This window comes from Aptenodytes forsteri, unplaced genomic scaffold, assembly GCF_000699145.1.
Source record: "Aptenodytes forsteri isolate BGI_AS27 unplaced genomic scaffold, ASM69914v1 Scaffold46, whole genome shotgun sequence".
Taxonomy (NCBI): Eukaryota; Metazoa; Chordata; class Aves; order Sphenisciformes; family Spheniscidae; genus Aptenodytes; species Aptenodytes forsteri.
In genome coordinates this window covers 710,279-732,112 of record NW_008794774.1, presented here as the reverse complement: position 1 = coordinate 732,112, position 21,834 = coordinate 710,279, and the positions used below count along the sequence as shown (strand labels likewise).

General features: G+C 38.3%; 1 protein-coding gene across 1 annotated transcript in view; it reads left to right on the top strand.

Annotated features, from left to right (window-relative positions):
* Positions 1–236: 236 nt before the first annotated feature.
* The window catches only part of GLDC (glycine decarboxylase), a 43,876-nt gene continuing 22,278 nt past the window's right edge, over positions 237–21,834 (top strand). Inside the window, exons 1-13 of the mRNA XM_009274269.2 lie at positions 237–288; positions 1,340–1,475; positions 9,364–9,528; positions 12,236–12,313; positions 13,019–13,166; positions 13,439–13,635; positions 16,194–16,290; positions 17,314–17,419; positions 18,492–18,631; positions 19,391–19,471; positions 20,072–20,169; positions 20,690–20,774; positions 20,866–20,907. Coding sequence (XP_009272544.2) covers positions 237–288; positions 1,340–1,475; positions 9,364–9,528; positions 12,236–12,313; positions 13,019–13,166; positions 13,439–13,635; positions 16,194–16,290; positions 17,314–17,419; positions 18,492–18,631; positions 19,391–19,471; positions 20,072–20,169; positions 20,690–20,774; positions 20,866–20,907 — 1,425 coding nt within the window. The remainder of the gene's footprint in view (positions 289–1,339; positions 1,476–9,363; positions 9,529–12,235; positions 12,314–13,018; positions 13,167–13,438; positions 13,636–16,193; positions 16,291–17,313; positions 17,420–18,491; positions 18,632–19,390; positions 19,472–20,071; positions 20,170–20,689; positions 20,775–20,865; positions 20,908–21,834) is intronic.

Sequence of the window (21,834 nt, the reverse complement as noted above, 5' to 3'; positions counted from 1 at the left end):
GTGTTTTGAAATCAGAGCTAAAGTTATAATATCCTTGTCTATGGCTGCAGAAGAAATTAATTCAAAACTTAGAGAATTATTTGCCACCAGATTCCAGAGCATTAACTGTTTTGTCTCGATCTCTCTTGCTGGAGTAATTTATGGAGAGAAAACAGGTTTTCAGACATCCAGGGCCCAAGCTATTCTGCTTTGGTGATTTGTAGCCTTGTATTCCAAAGTCTGTTTTTCAAGTTGCAATGCAGAATGAACAGAACTTGGTGCAACTGCCCCAGTACAGCAGTTTCCGAGGTCAGACTCGGCGGCGGGGGAAGAGAAAAAGATCTGTGCCCCTCACCTAGGAGCGTTGGTGTCCAATTCCACCCAAGTCTGTTAAGTTGGGCAGGCCTATCTCTGCGTAATCTTAGACAGCCTACTGACCATCTTTCTGCATCCTCAGGTACTAAAATATTTTGTAAATCTTTCCCTTTGGCAGATGTTGGGTAGCATTATTCATTGACTACTAGGAACAGGTTGACTGAATATGATTTTTGCACAGCCTCCAGGACACTGAGAAGTATGTAGAAGCAAGACCAAAGACTGAACTGTAATTGGGGGAGGGACTGCAAATGCTTTCTGTCTGAACACTTAAAAAGCATTCTGTTGTAATCTCTCCAAACTAGATTGGCAGAGTCATTTAAAAGTTAATCTTAAATGGAATTTCTTAAGCTAGAAATACTGTATTCACACTTCTTTTTTTTTAAAATAAACTGGTGAAGCATGCTAAAATTGAATTAAAAGAACTGTTCCATTTTATCAGCTATTTAGGGAAAATTCAAGAAAATAAAGTTCTTTAATACTAAGAAATTACTGCTGGGTGCTTGGTGTGAGCCCAGTTTGTGCAAATCTGACTCCGTTAGAAACACTAAATAATAGTTGTTGATGGCTATGGCTTCACCCAGTGCTGATTCTGCAAGGTTTAGCTAATAAAAGGTGCCTTCTTAGATATATTTTAATGCATGTGCAAGAGACCCAGAATGTACATTGCATTAGCACAAAAAGGGCTCCATAAGCCGTTTGCCTGCAGCTGTTTCTCTCACTACTGTTTCCACATTGGTTGAAACCTTGTTATTGTTCAGTTGTTGCATTTTCCAGAATTTTGGCAGAATTTAAACTTTCCCAGAATATTTTGCCAGCTTATTATTTTATCTTTACTGTTCTTGGTTTGCACTTTATTCTGCTACTGTTTATACTCGCATCACTAATGTTGCATTTTTTTGCACAGGCGTACAAGGCATTTCAGTTAAAAACTGTTAGCATTATATGTAACTCTAGTTTTCTGACATAATATCTTTTCAATTAGGTGAAAATGAAATCCTTGAAACTCTATACAATTGCAAGCAAGAGAACAAGATATGGAGGTCTTATATAGGCATGGGTTATTACAACTGCTCAGTTCCTCAGCCCATTGCACGGAATTTGTTGGAGAATGCAGGATGGTAATGTACCACATTTTCTTTTTAAATGCGTATGTATAAATATACGTTTGAAGTTCATCTTATGAATAAGCATTGACAAATATACCCCAAACCTATTTTTTTGATTAAGGCTTTCATATATTTGATACTGATGTGTAAGTGTAGGAACTGTGTTGTTCATGCTGAAGCTAGAGAGGAAAAAGAATACTTTTGACTTTAGAAGATGCTTTTTCTATAAAATATTTTATTGATTTTTGTGACTTCTATTCACAGCTCCTATTTATTATGAACTAAACCACAAATATTTGTTTGCTTTAAGGAAGTACACACACTTAATTCCTAAACTAAAGTAATTCTTTCCTAACTTCTGCCTAACTTTAAGGATGAGGCTCCCGCCTCCAATGGTGTATGCAATTTTGGGTGGAGGTAGTTAAATACTATGCAATACTCTGATTATGGTTTTCTTATGAGGACATAAGAAGCCTTGAAAATTTTAAAGGCTTTTCTCTTGGTATTTCTTTCTTGTTTTTTTTTGAAACCAGAGACCTTCAAGAGTTTGAATGTGTATCCATAAAGTATGTTCTTGTCTGAACAAATAATTCACTGGTGCCTGAAAATAGGTAGACAGCAATACTTGATCATTTATTTATGAAGAGGCTGAGAATATTGTACTATGTTCTCATCCCCTAGCTGATGTTTCAGTTTTTTGGGACAAGCAAAAGAATAGCCTGACAGACTTGAATTTGAATGTTATTGGTTTGGGTTGTTTTTTTTTTTACTTAAATGTAAAAAGGAAACTATTTCAATGCATTGATTTATATCTTATGAACAGCATTAATCTAAGTAATAATGGGGTTTTGCCTCTTGATGGACTTTTCCTGACAAAGGCACTAAGGCTTAATTATAAATACTCATTTAGCATTGACATTTCTCTAAAGAACTGTAACTCAGAAATGATGCAACAGAAAAACTAAATCTAATGTGGAGTCTCACTTTCCAACAGACTGAATGCCACTTTTATCCTGCATTGTCTCATTTGGTTTAGAAGTTCCCTTATCTCTAATCAGTAACATGCTTTTTTTTGTACTGTATTAAAATAATAACTGTCATCTTTATTACTGAGTAATTTTTATTTTAACAAAAGCAGTATTTAAATGTTACATATATATAAAAATACCCCAACCAACCAAATTAATCAGTGTAAAAAGCCACTGTTACTTAGATGCTATATTTTTTGTACTTTGGGTTGCCATAAATGGGTCTATGTATCTGTAGACCTCCAAGTCTATGTGTTTTTAGACTTGTCTGCTCTATTTGCATCTCAGTCTTCTGAACTGACGAAAAAGTTGCACTGTTTGGACTGAAGGAATCTATGCAGTACTCTATAGAAAGTTTTATTTGGCCTTATCCCCACCCACTTTTTGCAACATATGCAAGCTAAATATTTCAGTACAGTGTTGCAAAACAAATAATCAGTTGCTAGAGGCAAAAATAAGAACAGTTAAAAAGTAAGTGGACCAAAATGAACTGCATATTTTTAAATCCTAAAAAATTATATAATGTGAATGAGAATGTGAATGAAAAATTATATAGTGAGAGTCTATCCAGAAATCTGTTCCTGAAGTGTCCAGCAAAGACAAACTAGATGGCTAAAAGCTAAACTCTTAGATAGCTAAAGTGAAGGCTAAAATGTTTGCTGGGGAGAGGGTGAATGTGTGTGTCCGTGTGTGCAAAAGCAACTATACAGACTTTATGGAAGCTGTTTAAGAAATCAAACCTCTCCTTACATCTACTGAGTGTGTAACACTCCGTGCTAGCACACTTCACATTGCAGCTCCAAGGGAAATGCTGCAAGCACAGGCTTACTGTTTCTGATCGGTTCTGCCTCTCTCACATGACTCGTAGTTTCTCATTGCTTGGCATTCGTTAGAGGAAGGCTTGCATTGGAATACAGTGTAAGTTTATAAAAGACTGTTCGTAGAAGTCTGTGAACATGAAAGTGAAGGACTTCACAGTATTTAGGACACTTGGACTTGCTAGGAGGAGGTAGGAAGCAAAGGGGTAGATTTCAGGAGGAAACTGTTTAGAACAAAATGTATTTTCGGCTGAAAATGAGACTACTGACCCACGCTGCTTTCTTTAGAAGATTACCACAAAAGTCTTCCCAAATCTCAGATTCTGTTAAGAAAATACTCAACACTGTTGGAGTTTCAAAACTTTTTGAAGCATTTGGACAATGATCTATAATACCTCTGTTCACAATAAAAGATGACTAGCTTAATTACTGTGAGATAAAACTGTCTGAACAAAACTATGCACTAGTAAGTGCCTGGGAAGTCAGCATTCAGGAATTTCTTGTACCGGTAGCTTTAGGAAAGCATAAGCGTCCTTTTCTTTTAAGTCTGAATCCCATTTTAACTACTTTTGTATTCGTGAAAGAAGCTATTTCAAAACACCTGGGGTAGATATTTTTCAGGTAACTTTTTATCCAAAGAACACTTTGATTGAAAGTTAGAGAACAAGCAGAGAAATTTCTGTTGTGGACCCAAAATGCTGCAGTTAAAATTGTAGTCTCCTACATGAGGGATTTGACTTAGTCACAGAAGGTAGAGGATAAGTATCCCTTATTTTTGATACTTGATTTCCTTTTGGTCTTGGTTACTGGCTGCTAACAGTTCCTTGTTCCTAGCAATCTGTGACTAACAATTCCACGCTAACATGGGGTGGCAGTCTTAGAAGTATTTTCCATACACTACTTAGTTGATATTAGCAAAAATATTAGCCAGTTTCTTCCAAACAAATAAATAGCAGGCCAACGTGTAACTTACTTTATCCTTAGAACATCTCAACTCTAAAATGCAGGCAGAAGGATTTCTTTTGGGGAATACCACCAATTATGTGATTTTAAGCACAGACCGCTTCAGATGTATGAATACCTGTCATCTGTCTGCTGGTATGGATGCATAGTCCCTATTCTGCTGTACCCCATGTTAACATATTAATTAAATTTTTTCATACCCAATGTGCTGAGCTCTTTCCCTAGTAGCATACCAAATTAATTCTGGGCCCTGCCATGAACATAACTGAATAACTGAAGATGTGAAGAATATGTGGTTTCAGAAATCAGCTTATATACAGGCTTCTTATTAACATATACGTCAAAACAGTGTAGTATTTATTTTTGAGGCTTAAATGGATAAAAATACGTATCAGGCCTTGAAAATCAAGAAGGCCTTTAAAGTCACACTAATACCATACAATGGAGCATGATGCACAGGTCTCCAACGTACAGCTCACTTGATTCCTTTGCCCCCAGACATTAAATATGTGAGAATAAAGTACCTGTACCAAGGACACCTGCAATCTTTAAATTGTTAGTGTAACTTATTAAACTTATTAGCTAGTAGCACTCGGCACTTACACATTGCACTCTGAAAATTACTGCATACCGTGCAAAAATCTGACATAAACATCATGCAGCTGGTTTCTACTTGTAGACCCTATACAGAAAGCTGCACAAGCAACTACAAAGCATACCAAATTGGCAGTAAATTCAGTGTTTATGCTTTGAGTGGAAACTGGCACGTCTCCATGCCCTATCATAAGACTATCCGGCTTTCTCAAACCCATGGGTAAGATACTGTTTTAGGAACACCCTAATAACTGCTCTTCAAAGATGCATAAAGTGCCAAGTGATGCAACTGGAACATAGACTACGGCATTTGGGAATTTTACAGGCTGGATGGAACTGCTTGCAGTTGCATGGCTCCTACTTGTACAGCTTTACTCTAGTATCTTTCTACACTGCAATAGTTATATATGTGCATATTTAAATTAAATACAGCTGTTTTGTTTTGTTTGGTTTGGTTTGGTTTGGTTTCAGTTTTGACCTTAACAGTGATGTCCAGTCCGTGAAAGTCAGATAATTTAAAAATTTCATGTATGCATGACTGAACTTGAGTGTCAGTTTTCCAGTGATGTCAGATGTATGAATTATCTTTTTTCTCTGGCTCATGTATGTTAGTTTTAAATTCTACTAGTGGTCTGTTCTTACTTTAAGTTTGTTTCACTTTATTAATTGTCAGATCTCAAAAAGAATACTCTGTATAACTGGAAATCCAAATCAATTCTAGTTCTGCCATTGCATGAGACATCTTGCAGATGTCTAAAACTGCAAGAACATAATTTATAACAAGATAAAAGTATTGTGTTGATTATGAATACATTAACTTTCCAGAGATTCAGTTGAAGTACAGAAGAAATCACTAAGGAAGATATATGGTGAACTGCTTTGCTAGAACTTACTGTGTATTAAGAAATAAATTAGGCTTAGTCTTAGATCTTATTGACTGTACACCTACAAATACTAATCAAGAACTAGTTCATTGAATGTTGCTTGATAATGGAGTTTTCTGAATCTTTGCATGGAAGCAAGAGCTAACTTTAGTATAAAAAGCCATAATCTTGTATAGTCTGTTTTGTTGCTTAACTTAGAACAAACCCAACTCCCAAGTATGAAAGCTTCTGCTCTTTTATAAGCCAGGTCTTTTGATGAGCGGCCTAGCTTTTGGCTGAAAGCATGCTTCCTAGATACTTCTTGCTTTGATGCCAGGTTTTCTTTTAAAACCTTCATCAGTATCTTAAAGTTGGTATTCATACAAGTATTTTTGAGAGTAGGATGAGGCAAAGAGGAAAACACTAAACTAAAGCAAAGAGCTATAAAAGCTACAAAAACTGAAGCCACTTACTACTGAACTCCTGAAGGTCTGACACTGGCTCAAGAAAGATACCACAAACTTCTCCTGTAAGGTTTCTTTTGTGTCATGACCTGTCTGCCTTAATTAGCTTCGGAGCATTTGTCTGCAGAAGTACTTTTGGTCAGAACAGATGCTGACTGGAGATCATATTTTCCTCCAGTTTGATTGAACAAGAGGCAGTCTGTAGTTGTGTTCCTTGCCATGATGGTAATTCTTCCTTTTCATTTTAATGTCGTTGGTACTGGACTTGAGTTATGTGCAGAATAGCCACTTGAACAAACCTAAGCAGAAGAGAGGGGGTTTTTGAATGAGAGACAGTTTAGTGTGCTTTTTAGAGATTTGATTTATGTAAAAGTTTACTTTAGAAATTACTTTTACTTTTAAAGGGTGCTTTTAAATGACTTTAAAAAGTCACTGAACATGTAATATAGATTCAGGCAGAAGTCAGAGTGCAGACTAAAGCCAGCTATTTTATTTGAACAAATTGTGGAAAAGTAGAATTATTTTATTAAAAGATTTAGATGCTTAGACAGTGCCAAACACCCTTCAAAAAAAAAAAAAAAAGAGTTTAAATAAATGTTGTTATGTTACAAAAGGTGTCTTTACCTGTACAACTGTTAAACTTCATGCACTTTAATTTGTGGTAATACTGGAATTCAAGATTTCATGGTTGAATTTTTTTTCATCCTTTCTGAAATTGGCTGGTTTCACTTCAACTGTTTTTACCATTCAAAAGCATAACATCAAAATCACAAAGCTTCATTAATTCTGTTTTGTCGTACAGTGTACTATCCCAGCTATGTGAGGTAGGATTGACGTTATTCAAGGGAACCATCAAATTAGCAGCTACTTAGTAGCATTTTAGAATAGGTTTATTTATTTATTTTACACAATATAAAAACTTCATTTAAAAAATCATTTGAGCATGAACTATGAGTGGAAATTCTTGAGGCTTTTTTTAATAGGTTTCTGGGTAGCTAATTTGAGTGGTCTGCTTTGAAGCATTCATTGCAAAGTCTATCTCTAGTTGTATAAGATAAATCTTAGGAAAGGGGGTTCTCATCAAGTAAGGAGCTGTGAACATTACTCACATCTTAAGAAAGATGCTTTGTCTTTGAAAACAAAATAGAGAATTTTGCACCACATGAACAGCTACAACTTTATTGTCCTTTAGCAAAATTTGCAGTCGAGTTTAATGTGAAGTATTTCTTCTCTACTACTGAGTTTTCTTTTTTCTCCTACCTTTCTCATTTTGCATCAGTCCCTAATTAGTAATGGTTTAATGAAATAATGTTTTTGTTGTCATGAACAAAGCCAGTATACTCAAATTTAATTAAAATCTAACTTCTGTTAACTGATTATTCTGGCAAGTACTAACCAATGATTCTTGATTTTATTTTTCTTCTCTTGCACTGAGTAATATTTCTCTAATGCATTTCAATTAATCTCAATGCTTTAATTCTTATTAGTCTACTTCTAGTTCCTACTGCAAGTCATAATGCAAAAAAAGGCCTTTAGCTGAAATGAAATGAGAAAGTAAGATTGTTAACTTCAAGTACAGAGGAGTTTCTTTTTTTAAGCAAGGAAACTCATTGTTCACGCAAAGGAGTTGGGAATAACTCTTTTTATTGGTAAGAACTGAATGGGCAGGGGGACCATTCAGAAAGCAAACCTTTATACTCCCAGACTGAAAGTTCATCTGACAAACTGAAAACTGGGTTTAGCAGCCATGGAGGAAAAAAATAATTATTACTATTGAGATGAGCAATGTTGCATGCAGCTCAGGACATGGTCTCACTTGTGAACTATGCAGTCAAGTGTATGATGGTAAGTAGTTTAGTGTTAGACTTGGCTAAGCAGGAGGAAAAACCTTCAATATTTGAGAAAATCATCAATATTTTTCTAATTTGATATATAGCTATTGCTTTCTATCACTGTACTGAATAGCATATGTCAGAGATTTGAGCAGATGTATCATTTAAATAGACGCATTAGCATCATATATTACACTTTAAGTTCACTTATTGAGTATGTCCTTCTTTCTAGCTCTTTCATTCTCTTCTTGAGGACCTTTTTTCCTACCTTCTCTCTTGAATTACTATTTTATTGCTCCTCTCATCTTGCTCTATACTACAGGTTCTGCAGCTTGTTCTTTACAAATTCTTGTTGCTCACCTTCTATTGACTTTACACGACTTGAGCTTCCAAATACTTCAGTCTCTCTTTACAGATTATACCTTTACCCATAAGCATTTTTCAAAAGTCTAGTGCTTACTACCACCCTTTCAGGAAACAAACTGTTGTTTTCTTCCATTGCTAGAAAACAGAGGCCACGAGTGTTCCCACTTATCACTTGTTTCTAGCCGCTACTCTGAATTCAAACTGGCATAAAGTCTGTCCTGAACCACCGTGGAATCCAGTACCCAAATTTCCAGCAGTGAGAGGAGACTCTGATCTCTGTTCTTGTCTTTCATCCCTGGACCCATGCTGCTTTGTTTTTCTGGACTGTCATAACGGAGTGTTTCCCTTAGATTGTTGCCTTTTCTACGGTATTGCTTATGTTGTTCTACTGTTTTGTTCTCCAAATGACAACAGATAAAACACATCAGTCTCATTTCCCTTCACTAACATATATGGAAAGTGTCATTTCACAAGAAGTTGCATATTTCTGAGCTTGATCCTGTGAAATGCCGAGTGCCTTTCCTCCCATAAGAGTGGAGAAGACTTGGCAAGTAAAGGCCTTCAGAAACAGTAATGAAAGATACTGGCAATACCTAGATGTGATTTAACTAAGCATTCTCATTTGGATATGGTAACTTGACTCAGTTCTCCTACACTCAGCACCTACTTCCCCTCTCCCTTCTCCAAGAGGCACTCACACCTCTGTTTTAAAAGTAATTTCTCTTTTCAAATTGGAGAAATAGAATTCTTCTGTAAAAAGCCAAGTCAATACCAGAAAAGAAAATATTCTCAGGCTTCCAGGACAGTAATAAATTACAGCCATCTAAAAATAACTGTTTTCTAACAAACTTTCATGTTGGTGAATTATGCTTTACAATTTATTTTTCCTGTGACATAGTTCAGTTACATATTGGCATAGTTCTGTTACACATTTATTTTTCTAGACCCAAACTCAGAATGCTTTTCTTACAGGGTTACCCAGTATACTCCTTACCAACCTGAGGTCTCCCAGGGCAGGCTGGAGAGCCTGCTAAATTATCAGACTATGGTGTGTGATATCACAGGAATGGATGTGGCTAACGCATCTTTGCTGGATGAGGGGACAGCTGCTGCAGAAGCCATGCAATTATGTCACAGGTACTATGTTTAAATGTATGGTTAAATCACAGCAGGAAGCAATTTCTGGGTTTGAAAGGCGTCTCTCCTGTGTAGGCATGGACAGGTGAGTGTGTTGAAGTTGAGTGTGGCCTTTTCACTGTGAGCAGATCACTAAACATCTATAGCCCATGTTATTAAGCCCCCAGAGAAGTTCCCAGCATTGATGTGAATGTTTAACTCAGACATCTAAGGCCTTAAGAAACCTAAGGACCTAGAGACCAGGGGAAAGTCTAGGGCAAGGAAGACTTACCCTTGGTGGAGGAGGGTCAGGTTAGAGAATACTTAAGCAAACTGGACATACACAAGTCCGTGGGCCCTGATGTGATGCACCCTTGAGTGCCAAGGGAGCCGCCTGATGTCATTGCGAGGCCACTCTTGATTATCTTTGAACAATCATGGCGACTGGAAGAGGTGCCTCAGCACTGGAGGAAAGCGAATGTCACTCCTATCTTCAGGAAAGGCAGGAATTAGGATGCAGGGAACTACTGGCCGGTCAGCCTCACCTCAATCCCCCAAAGATGATGGAACAACTGCTAGTCCTGAAAACCATTTCCAGGCATGTGAAGGACAAGAAGGTGGTCAGGAGTCACCAGCATGGATTCACACAGGGGAAGTAATGCTTGACCAACCTGACAACTTTCTACGATTAAATGGCTGGCTTGGTAGATGAGGGGAGAGCAGTGGGTATCGCCTACCTTGGTGGTCTCCCTTAAATCCTCACAGAGAAGCTGAAGAAGTATGGGCTGGATGAGGCGAGAGTGAGGTGGATTGAAAACTGGCTGAATGGCTGGGCCCAGAGGGTGGGGATCAGTGACATGAAGTCTAGTTGGAGGCCAGTTATTAATGGCGTACCCCAGGCACAACACTGGGTCCAATTAATTATCTGGATGATGGGGCAGAGAGTATCCTCAGCAAGCTTGCTGATGACACAAAACTGGGAGGAGCAGCTGATAACACCAGAAGGTTGTGCTGACATCCAGAGGGACCTTGACAGGCTGGAGAAATGGGCTGACAGGAACCTCATGAAGCTCAACAAGGGGAAGTGCAAAGTCCTGCACCTGGGGAGCAACAACCCCAGGCATATGGGGTACATGCTGGGGGCTGGCAGGCTGGAAAGCAGCTTTGCAGAAAAGGCCTTTAGGGGTCCTGGGGGACACCAAGTTGAACACGAGCCAGCAATGAGCTCTGGTGGCAAAGGCGGCAAATGGTATCCTGGGGTACATTAGGAGGAGTGTTGCCAATAGGTCAATGGAGGTGATCCTTGCCCTCTCCTCAGCACTGGTGAGGCCACACCTGGAGTACTGTGTCCAGTTCTGGGCTCCCCAGTACAAGACAGACATGGACCTACTGGAGAGACTCTAGTTGCCCTGCCCATGGTAGCAGCCCAGCTGCTGGCACCCAGACACACACCTGCTCCAGCTGCTACCACCACAGACACATGGGCCCCTGTGGCTGAGGTGCTGCTCTAGTTGCTGGCACTGAAGCCCACTCACTCGGGTCACCCCAGTTGCTGCACCATGGACATGTGGATCCTCCATGGTATGAGTGCAGTTGCTGGCACCTAGACAGCCATATGCCCCTCACCCATGAAAAGAATCAGAGAGAAATTTAACAAGAAGAGAGGACAGACTGCACTAGTTGGGTGCAAGTGCATCAACCAGCAACTATTTATATATGACTGGCCCTGTTTACCCCCTTACCCCTCTATTTTCTTATACTTGTTCCTCCCAGAATCACTTAGCTGTATCCCTTTTCCCCTAAACATCTCATAATAAACCCTTGCAATCCCAAAATGCTCTTCCCCTGCATCCCATCATGTCTCCCCCCCAGGGGGGGCCCAGACAGTGTGTCTGCCTGGGTTAATTAATTAATTGGAGTTCCTACCTGCCCTGGGGCCACTGTGCTCCTCTGTGCTTGTGGAGGTGGGTCTCTGATGGGCTGATATCTCTTGTGATGGGCCTGGGAGCAGCAGGGACAGGGTGTTATTTGGGCTCCCCCACCTGCCATTGCCTCTCTAAGGGGGTGCAGAGGAGCTTTTATCACATAACCTAACAGTCTGTGGCATGAATCTCTTGTGTCCACAAATACTGAAGATGTGAATTGTTTTTTTCCTCTAGTGGTTAAAAGGAGCTTTAAAAAACAGTGAAGTGTGTCATTCCTGAGTTGCTAAAAGTGAAACTGTTACTGGTATATCCAAATTTACTTTTCAGGGCATCTGAAAAGGATCTGCAAATCAAATGAAATCTGAGAGATGACTGAAGGTCACTGTAGGACTGTGTATCAGGAAGGAGATTACACAGCAGAGACTGTGTTGTAACTATTCAGTTGTTCAAAGCATCAGTCTGACATAAAATCATGTTTACCAGAGAAAACTAGGCAATTGCCTTAGTCTCCATTTTACTACTTTGATGGCTCATGTTTGGTTATCATAGTCTGTTTTAATTTTTGTCATGTATGAATCTCATTTGAGTGTCTGAAATGTACTTTCTTATTTTACATTGTTGTAAAATGTACTTTTTCTTATTTTAAATACCTTCATTCAATCTTACACTTAATTTGGTTATGATAAACAACTGCATTTGAACTTAGGAAAACTCACATTTAGAAAACCAATTAATTTTATTTCCATGGAAAATAATATATTCTTGATATGTAACCCTTCTTTCTTTCCTTTTCTTTTTAACAGGCACAACAAAAGAAGGAAGTTCTATGTAGATGCCCGATGCCACCCTCAAACTATAGCAGTGGTCCAAACTAGAGCAAAGTAATGTTTCTCTCAGTTTTCCACCATATCTTTTCACTTGCATTGAATCATTTTTCATCTGTGCCTCTTTACCATATACCTAACATTTTTGGAATATAGGATTATGTTTTCTTTGCAAAATAGAAGCAGAAATCTGTTAACATTTGGCGTTGCTTCTACTTTTCCATTCAAATACAACTGCAAAGTAATTAAAGATGTTTAAAAAGAGACTCAACATCTGATAAAATGAAATTATTTAATTTCCCCTTAAGTTGTTTGCGCAAATATATACATTTGGTTATTGAATTCAGTCTGGTCATTTTTTTTTAACTAGGAAATGAATTACCCTAGATAGCAAAACTTCTCTTTTAATGAAAGCTAAATCCATTTTAAGTTTACAGTTTAAAGTAACCATCTTCTAAAAATATGACTTGGTTCTCAGAGTTAAACATGCTAAAGCAGCAAAATGTTGGTATCACGTAGCTTATGCTTCCTCTGTTCTGCTTTGCTCCATGTTTCTGATGATGATATCAAATGCAATTATTCTTCAGTACTATATACCATGACATGAAACTTTCTCAATGTTCAGCGCTGCAAAGCAGGTTCAACTCTCTGTATATTAAAGAAAAAAGTCCTGTATAAGTCCATGAAAACATCATATTAAGTACCACTCTAAGGCAGGAAGTGGTTTGAATATGTTGTCTTCTGCATGTTTTTGTTTTCCAGTTATACAGGTGTTATTACTGAGCTCAAATTACCCCATGAGATGGATTTCAGTGGAAAGGATGTCAGTGGAGTATTATTTCAGTATCCGGACACTGAAGGGAGGGTGGAAGACTTCTCTGAACTCGTTGAAAGAGCTCATCAGAACGGGGTAAAGTAAATTTTATTGATCTCGCAGATTTCAATCGGATGCATCAATCAGCCATAGTCATAGAAACTAAGTGTTACATGAGATCCCATCTAAAGTATTACTCCTCAGCTCCATGCAACTGATAACCATCACAACCATTACAACCATTGCACCTCAGCTCTGTGCAAGTGAAATGGAACTGTTTGAAGCTGTATCTTGTTCAAACTTAGCTCCCGTGCAAACACTGTTCCTTCAGAAAAGAGGCTGACTGCTCTGTGCACTTCTGTTCTCAGACTCTCGCCTGCTGCGCTACTGATCTTCTGGCTCTCTGTATCCTGAAGCCTCCTGGAGAGTTTGGGGTAGATGTTGTCCTGGGTAACTCCCAGAGGTTTGGCGTGCCGCTCTGCTACGGGGGACCCCACGCGGCATTCTTTGCTGTCAAGGAAAATCTAGTGAGAATGATGCCAGGCAGAATGGTGGGCGTTACGAGGTAAGGGCTCCCTTTGACATTAGCGTCTTCAGGGAAAATCAAAATAAAACACATTATGACCATCTTGTGCAGCCTTTATGAATAACAGCTGGCCATGGTGTTGTACTGAACACCTTTTTTCTTGAAAACTGGAAGAATAAAAGTTGCCTTCAATTTTTAGGAAGCAAGCTTAAAGAATTGCATTTGTGTGGAATGAAGCTGTGAACTGTCTATAGTGCCTGCTGCAATGTGGGATGAAGAGATAACCGAAACAGCAGAGAGGATTAATTGTGATGGCATGAGGCTTTGCAAGCTAACTTATTCTGCTTATTCTGTACTGTTACACCTTTTTCTCTGACATCTAGTCATTAAAAACGTAAATAGGAAGAAGTAGAAAATTCAGTGAACCTCCCAAATAATCAAGAAGGAACTTAATCTAGTTCAAATTTTAGTCAAGTTTAAACAAAGCAGAGAAATAGTGTGCAAAAACTTACCTCTAATTCTTGTTATTGGTGACATATTTTGAATTTTGACAAGATGTCTAACTGGGAATAGTAGAAATGCAAAGTAATTGTCACTGGAAAGTCTGCATATCTTTGGCACAGAAGCTATTCAGAAGTACTTCAGTAACCAAAACAACTAATGACATTAACAGTTAGCAATAAGCTTAGAAATATTTCATTTGTCTAGTAACATTCCTTCAAATATATTTTTAATCATCTTGCTTATTCTAAGGGTATCCTTAGGCTTTACTCACAGTTTGGAAATCTGATCCCAAATTCAGATTTTGATCAGAAGTCTGGTACAATCTTTTGCAAAAGAACAGTAATTCTATTTATCAAGGTCATGCTACTGCTACTCTGTGACTACACCTAGTTTAATATTTTTAATCTACTTTCATCTTTCTGCATCTCAAGAAAGTTGGAAAAGAAACGGTTAAAATGGAAAAAGCCACGGTACTTTCTCAATGCAGCTTTCTGCCATGGATTTTTTTAAGTTTTTGATCACAGAATCACAGAATGATTGAGGTTGGAAGGGATCTCTGGAGGTCATCTGGTCCAACCCCCCTGCTCAAGCAGGGTGACCTAGAGCCAGTAGCCCAGGACCGTGTCCAGATGTTTTTTGAAAATCTCCAAGGAAGGAGACTCCACAGTTTCTCTCGGCAACCTGTGCTAGTGCTCAGTCACCCTCACAGTGAATAAGTGTTTCCTCATGTTCAGGAGGACCCTCCTGTGTTTCAGTCTGCACCCATTGCCTCTGGTCCTGCCACTGGGCACTGCTGATAAAAGCCTGGCTCCATCCTCTTTGCACCCTCCCTTCAGATATTTATGTATATTGATGAGGTCCTCCCTGAGCCTTCTCTTCTCCAGGCTGAACTGTCCCAGCTCTCTCAGCCTTTCCTCATAGGAGAGATGGCCCAGTCCCTTCAACATCTTTGTGACCCTTCACTGGACTCTCTTCAGTACCTCCGTATATGTCCTGTTCTGAGGAGCCCAGAACTGGACAGAGTACTCTGGGTGTGGCCTCAGCAGTGCTGAGGAGAGGGCAGGGATCACCTCCCTTGACTTGTTGGCAAAGCTTTGCCTAATGCAGCCCAGGATACCATTCACCTTCTTTGCTGCATGGGCACATTGCTGGCTCGTGTTCAACTTGGTGTCCCCCAGGACCCCCGGAGTCTTTTCTGCCAAGCTGCTTTCCAGCTGGGTGGCCCCCAGCATGTGCTGATGCATGGGGTTCTTTGCCAGGTGCAGGACTTTGCACTTCCCATTGTTGAGCTTCATGAGGTTCCTGCCAGCCCATTCCTCCAGCCTGTCCAGGTCCCTCTGGATGGACTGATGATAAACTAAGCTGTATAGTCAAAATCCCCAAATAACTGCTAGAGTAAAAATGATTTAAATATGATATAACTGGTGCGCAAGTACTTGAGGCAAGTAGTCTAGCTCTTCAAACCCCCACGTATGTACATATATATATATATTTATATATGCGTACATAGTTTGTCCATTTCTTTTTGTGGCTGTTCTGAAAGTTTTCATAGTTTTAAAGGATATTAGATTGGCTTTTACCTTTCCACTTTTAACATGTTAGAAACCCTACAAAAGGACCTCTTAAAGGATGGATTGGCCAGAGACCTTTCAGTTCTCTCATACAACCTTGTTGGATGAGTTATTTTTATACACAAACTCAACATGCTCTTGCTTGACATCATTAGAAAAGATGCTGCCTTCTCAGTGTTTGTTCAAATTAAGTTCTGGATTACTATTCAGTTAAAACAGTTGCAATAATCTGTGGCATTTTAAGGCAAATACCACATTTTGGTGTAGTATGCTTAGACAACTCACTGCGTGCTCTACCTGACCAGACACATTTGCCAGCGATGAAGGCAAATAGAAATCTAGAGACTTTAGTCTCACTCTCTGTTTGATATCACAGCTGTCCTGACTTGTGCTTTATTATCTCCGGCACCTTTCTGTCTCTGAGGATAGATAACTAGTTTCAGGTTAGCATGCGTAGAGCCCAATGTCTTAAATTGCTGTAACTTTAAAGTAACAGAAGCAACATTTTCGCTTGTGACTTAGAGATGCAAATGGAAAGGAAGTGTACCGACTTGCTTTGCAAACACGAGAGCAGCATATCAGGAGGGATAAAGCTACCAGCAACATCTGCACAGCACAGGTAACTTGTCATGCTTTATTTTCAGTGGTAGAAAGGAACAAGTTAAACCATAAGATTATAGTGCTAACATCACAGAATTTGAGTTAGCTTTACTTTTGAGAATTTTTACTAGAAAAATGAAGAACATCGAAATATTCTGGTGTTTGTGCATTTGTTTTGAGTCCTTTGAAAAATGGAACCCTGCTTGAAAAGAGGGTATTAATATCTGTTTCCTTTAATAAAGACTTTAGCCCTGAATTTTTGTAGTGTCATGAGTCTATCTGTCTCATAGGGTGAATGCCACTGAGTAGTGCTGTGTTTGTTATGAATGAGACAGATTTCTTAAAAAAACAGAAGGGAATTCTAATGATCTGGAATTGCCCACTCAAGGCAAACCCCCCCCATTTTTAAATTCTAAAGCTGCTTGTTCAAATTGTCACAACTTATATTTTTCTCTATGTGATCTGATGCAAAAATATACATCGCCAAAGAGCTATCTTTACAGGAAAATACCATGATTAAGTAAGTAATTATCCAAAATAGTTCTCTTCAGCATGCCTCTACAGACCTTCAGCCAGACAAGCTCATAATTTTTTCTCCTATCAATGCTTTGCTCATGCTTTTAATGTTGTGCCAGATTTTGAGGAGGGATTATTAATATTAAAACGAGCTTAATTACTTAGTATTCATGAGATATTCCATAAATGTTTTGTAGCAATCCTAAACAATGTTTCCTATGAGACTAGCTTTACTTGAGAGTCTTCAAATGTCTTTGTTGCAGTAGTCAAATTTAAGTTCATGTTAATTGCTGATACAGTTACATTTCAAAGGGCATTGAATTCATAACCAGTGCTTACAGTTTCATAAAAGTATTTTGCCTTTCCTACCTTTTATTTTGTAGGCAACATGTAATCAGGTATAACATCAGCTGAGGATATGTGGTTGTCCCTGGGTGCTAAAGAAACTTTCCACTAAACTAACATGAAATAATCTTTGATGATGATGATAATAATAATAATGTCCTAAACTGTATTTGGATCCTAGGCTCTTCTGGCTAACATGGCAGCCATGTTTGGTGTATACCATGGGTCTGATGGATTAAGGCATATTGCAAGACGGGTACACAATGCTACCCTAATCTTGGCTGAAGGTGAGTATTCAACGTTCGCAGAAACTGTTCTTAAATCCTTACACCTTCTTAAATAATACATCTTCTTAAATAAACTTACGGGGTTTTTTTGCCAGCTGATGTGTGTTCTCTCAACTCTAGAGAGAACATTTTAATACAAAATTCACAGATAATGTTTTTGTGGACTTCTGATAATGACATCCAAGAATTAGATATCTATGTGATATGAGCTTGCAAGCGTTACTTCTGTTTCCTTGGGAAACTAACAGAAGTCTACACAGTGAGTCTCTAGATTCAAATGCTGTTTTCCAGCTGCAAGCTCTGTACTTGACTTACTGGACCATCCTACTTTACACACAGAAATCTGCACTGAGTATTAATAAAATAGCAAAAATAAGTAATAAATGAGAAAGAAATAGGAACATTTCAGTTAAGTTGGGTGGAGTATCATACCCGCTATGAACACTGAAATCCCAAAGGTTAACAGCTGACTGAAAGCACAGAATCTGTAGCAGAAAATAATGATTGCAGCTGGACTATTTGGTCTGGTAGGTTTTTTCCACTGGCATGACTACCATTGCTGTCAGAAGGAGCTATGCAGAACTGGAATGCTGGGAACTGAGGAATGATTGCCACAATTATCCATGCTTTATTTGCCAGTTTAGCTGGAAGACTTTTTGCTGCTGTGAAAAGCACTAAGACTCTAAACTTTGTTATGGCAAGCTCCATGACGGTTAATATCCATTTATATAATGAAATATTTCTTTGCAGTCTTGTGATTTTGGCCTTATTGCAATTATATACCAATATACCAATTCTGCTACTGTATATGTTAGAAATTTGGTGTATCAGAAGGATCTTCCCTAGACTCAATCTGCGTTATTAATTAGGTCTGAATCTGATCTAGATGCATTTAATATGCAGTGACATTTCACTAAAAAGCTGGTGATTTTGCTGTTCTGTACACAAGGGGAATATTTTGCTTTATTATGTAAAGCATTTACTTACGAGATTGATAGTGTTGTTATACAAGTACTGTGTAAGCAAGTAATACAGTATGCAGCTAATAGAATTAACTTACTGTTTTTTATAGGTCTCAGGCGAGCTGGTCATAAACTACATCATGATCTGTTCTTTGATACCTTGACGATCACGTGTGGATGCTCAGTCAAAGAGGTTTTGGACAGGGCAGCTCTTAGAAAGATAAATTTTCGGATTTATAGTGATGGCAGAGTAAGCAAGTCCCTAAACCTTTCAGAAATTACATAGCATGACTTTTTCTGCATTAAGTTTCTAGTCATTACATGTGCTAAACAGAACAAAATCATTTAAGACTTCTTGTAATTTGCTCAGATATATCTGTCAATTATAAAGATAATATAAAGAATGAAGTTGTTAAGTGATATACTGACCTTCCAGAAATAATCACTGTATTTTAATTTTATGCCTATTTAAAAAGATTATCTAAATGTTTCATGTTAAATATGCCACTAAGGGCTAGAGTGGAGAGACTCTGTAACTTAATGATGAAATGCAAGGTGACCTCCAGAATTCAAGTCCTGTCACAGTGTATAAAGACAGATTGAAATCTAAACCACATTTTGGTAGGCACTAAGGACTTTTGGCAAAGTCTAATATGTTCTGTAAAATGGGATGGGGGGCAGGGGGCAATCTAGCAAAAAGGGTAATTTTCCTATTAAATGGAAAACACTTAGAAACATTAGAAGTGAGGTCACAAGTCTTGAAGCTTGTGAGCCATCTGGCTTGGATGATTTAGCAGGGGAAAGGTAGGAACTGGAAAATTTTATGTAAATAAAATAAATTTATGTATCTATTACATAAAATGAAGTGACATTTAGATATTGTTGGGTAGGTTGATTTTTTTCTTTTTTTTTCCTCCTGTGTTTCTGGAATATTTTTTCTTGACCAGAACAAATATACTATGCCTCTGGAGTTAAAAGCTTTGAGTAATTATGTTGCTTTTATCCATAGCTTGGAGTATCACTTGATGAAACTGTAAATGAGAAAGACCTAGATGACATATTATGGATTTTTGGTTGCGAGTCTTCAGCTGTAAGTAGACAATGGATTTTTGGTTGCGAGTCTTCAGCTGTAAGTAGACAATAGATCATACGGATTAAATTATCTGGATGTTTCAGAAGTTTAGTGAAAAGCAAAACTGCTCTTGGGACAGTGGGTGTCTATATGATGACCATTTGTTAAATACTGGGAATTTCAGATCCTCTCTTAAAGAAGGAGGCTGTATGAGATAACAATGATTTATGTAACCAAGTAATGCCATTTTCTGATTGTGACACTTAGTCCTTTCAGTCAGCTTGGACACCTTTGTGTTTAGGCTGTTACTTGTTTTGTGAGGGTTAGGACACAGTCGTAAATTATTTATCTCCCACTGGAATTTTTATTGCATGTCATTAGTAATTAGCAGCAATACTTCCAAGACGAGGACTACTGAGACATCTGTACCCAGTTTTAATATAATGCTGTTGCCCTGCTAGATATATACAGGTATTTACTAATAAAGCTTTTTTTTTACCTAAAGAGCTGATTAAATCTTGAGGTAAGCTGGTAGTATATGCTAGTTCTGATGGAAGTTGACTGTGAAAAGAGAAATTTCCGTGAAAGTATTTGACTCCATGTTTCTTTGTGTCAAAGGAGCTAATTGCTGAGGGTATGGGTGAGGAAACCAAAGGCATCCTTAGCACCCCATTTAAGAGAACTTCCAAATTCTTGACACATCAGGTCTTCAACAGGTTTGTGAAATTGCTGTATATCTGATATTTTAATGGAATTTTTTGGAATCTGAAAGTATCTCCTTTCAAAAGTGGTACTAGAGTCAGTTGAGGACAGTTTTGTAGCTGTATTCACACAGTCACTCGTTACTCTGAAATAGTCTATTTAGTAGCACTTTTAGATATCTTTCACATTTTAAAGGAGCAAAGCAATACTCATGATCATATGGGGGATGTGTTTTTCCATTAACCTGCTACATTGTACAAGCTATTATTTGAGGATGTAGTATCAGCAGACTTACTAGAGCCCTTATATTCCGTATTTATTGATAGCATTTTTGAGCGAATGATAATAGGCATTTTTCATCCACATTGCTATTAGCAAGCATAAAGTACTGATTTGGAAAGAAGTACCTAGTATATATTAAAAATTATCCTCAGTCTTAATTCTTTTTTTATGGCTTTTCCTATGTTAGAGCACAGATCAACCAGCTGGTATAGCTAATCTGCTTGCCTTAACATCACATTTTGTGTTCTCCAGCTATCACTCTGAGACAAATATCGTGCGGTACATGAAAAGATTAGAAAACAAAGATATTTCCCTTGTTCACAGCATGATTCCTTTGGTAGGTATTTACCAAAAAGAGAAAAAATTAGGTACTTACATACATATTTATATATTTCAATAAATACTGACAAATGTGTTTGTATTTTTAGGGGTCCTGCACAATGAAGCTCAATAGTTCAGCTGAACTTACAGTAAGTTGCAGTAATATTGTCTTACTTGAGACCCACATGAGTAAACTATCTAGCCAGTGTCATTGTAGAGAAGACTGCTTTTGCTCTAGTACTCCAGCTGAGGAGGCAGTTTCAGAAGTAGCTAAAGTCATCAGCTCCCTTTTCTGCTAGGAAAAAAGCTCCAAAAAGCACAGTAGGAGTGCAACAACAGCAGGAGAGTGAGTGGCTTTGAAGACTCCATTCTGAAAAAAATAATGAAAATGATTTTTGGAATTAGGTATCACAGTCCTGTTCCCTCCTGTGGCGTTGCAGTACCTAACTTCTATCTGCTTTACAAATCTTACAGTCAAATCCTCAGAAATATGGGAAGAGTCAGGTGGGACTGGCAATTCATGCTTGTCAGTTTGCTATTTCTTAGGATAGCACTCCTTTTCCCCAGGTGAGGAGCTGGAGTCTCCGGATATGTTCACTTTTCTAGCTGGTAGCAAATGAAGCAGAGCCTTAGCCAGGCTGTTTGGGTACTGAATGACTTTGACTCTGAATGAGCTTCCTCTGCTCTCTCCCTATTGGCTTCTCGCTTTCATCTTTCACTAGGTTTCCTTTGTCCCCTTTCTCTCACTGCCTTCTCTATGTCTTCTCCCTTCACTGTTTTCTGTCTTGTATATTCCCTTCTAATTAAAATGGATAGCAAGAAAACTGTGTGAAACAAACTGAGTGTTATGTACTATTCCACGCAACTTCCCTCTGTTTACCTTGTGATCCCACAGCTCTACATAAGGGTAGGTGACCTAGAAGGAGAAACTAAGGATTTTTAAGCATCTTCCAAATGTTAAAAAAACGTTACTGGAAATCATAGAATCATTTAGGTTGGAAAAGACCTCTAAGATCATCGAATCCAACCGTTAACCTAACACTGCCAAGTCCACCACGAAACCATGTCCCTATGCA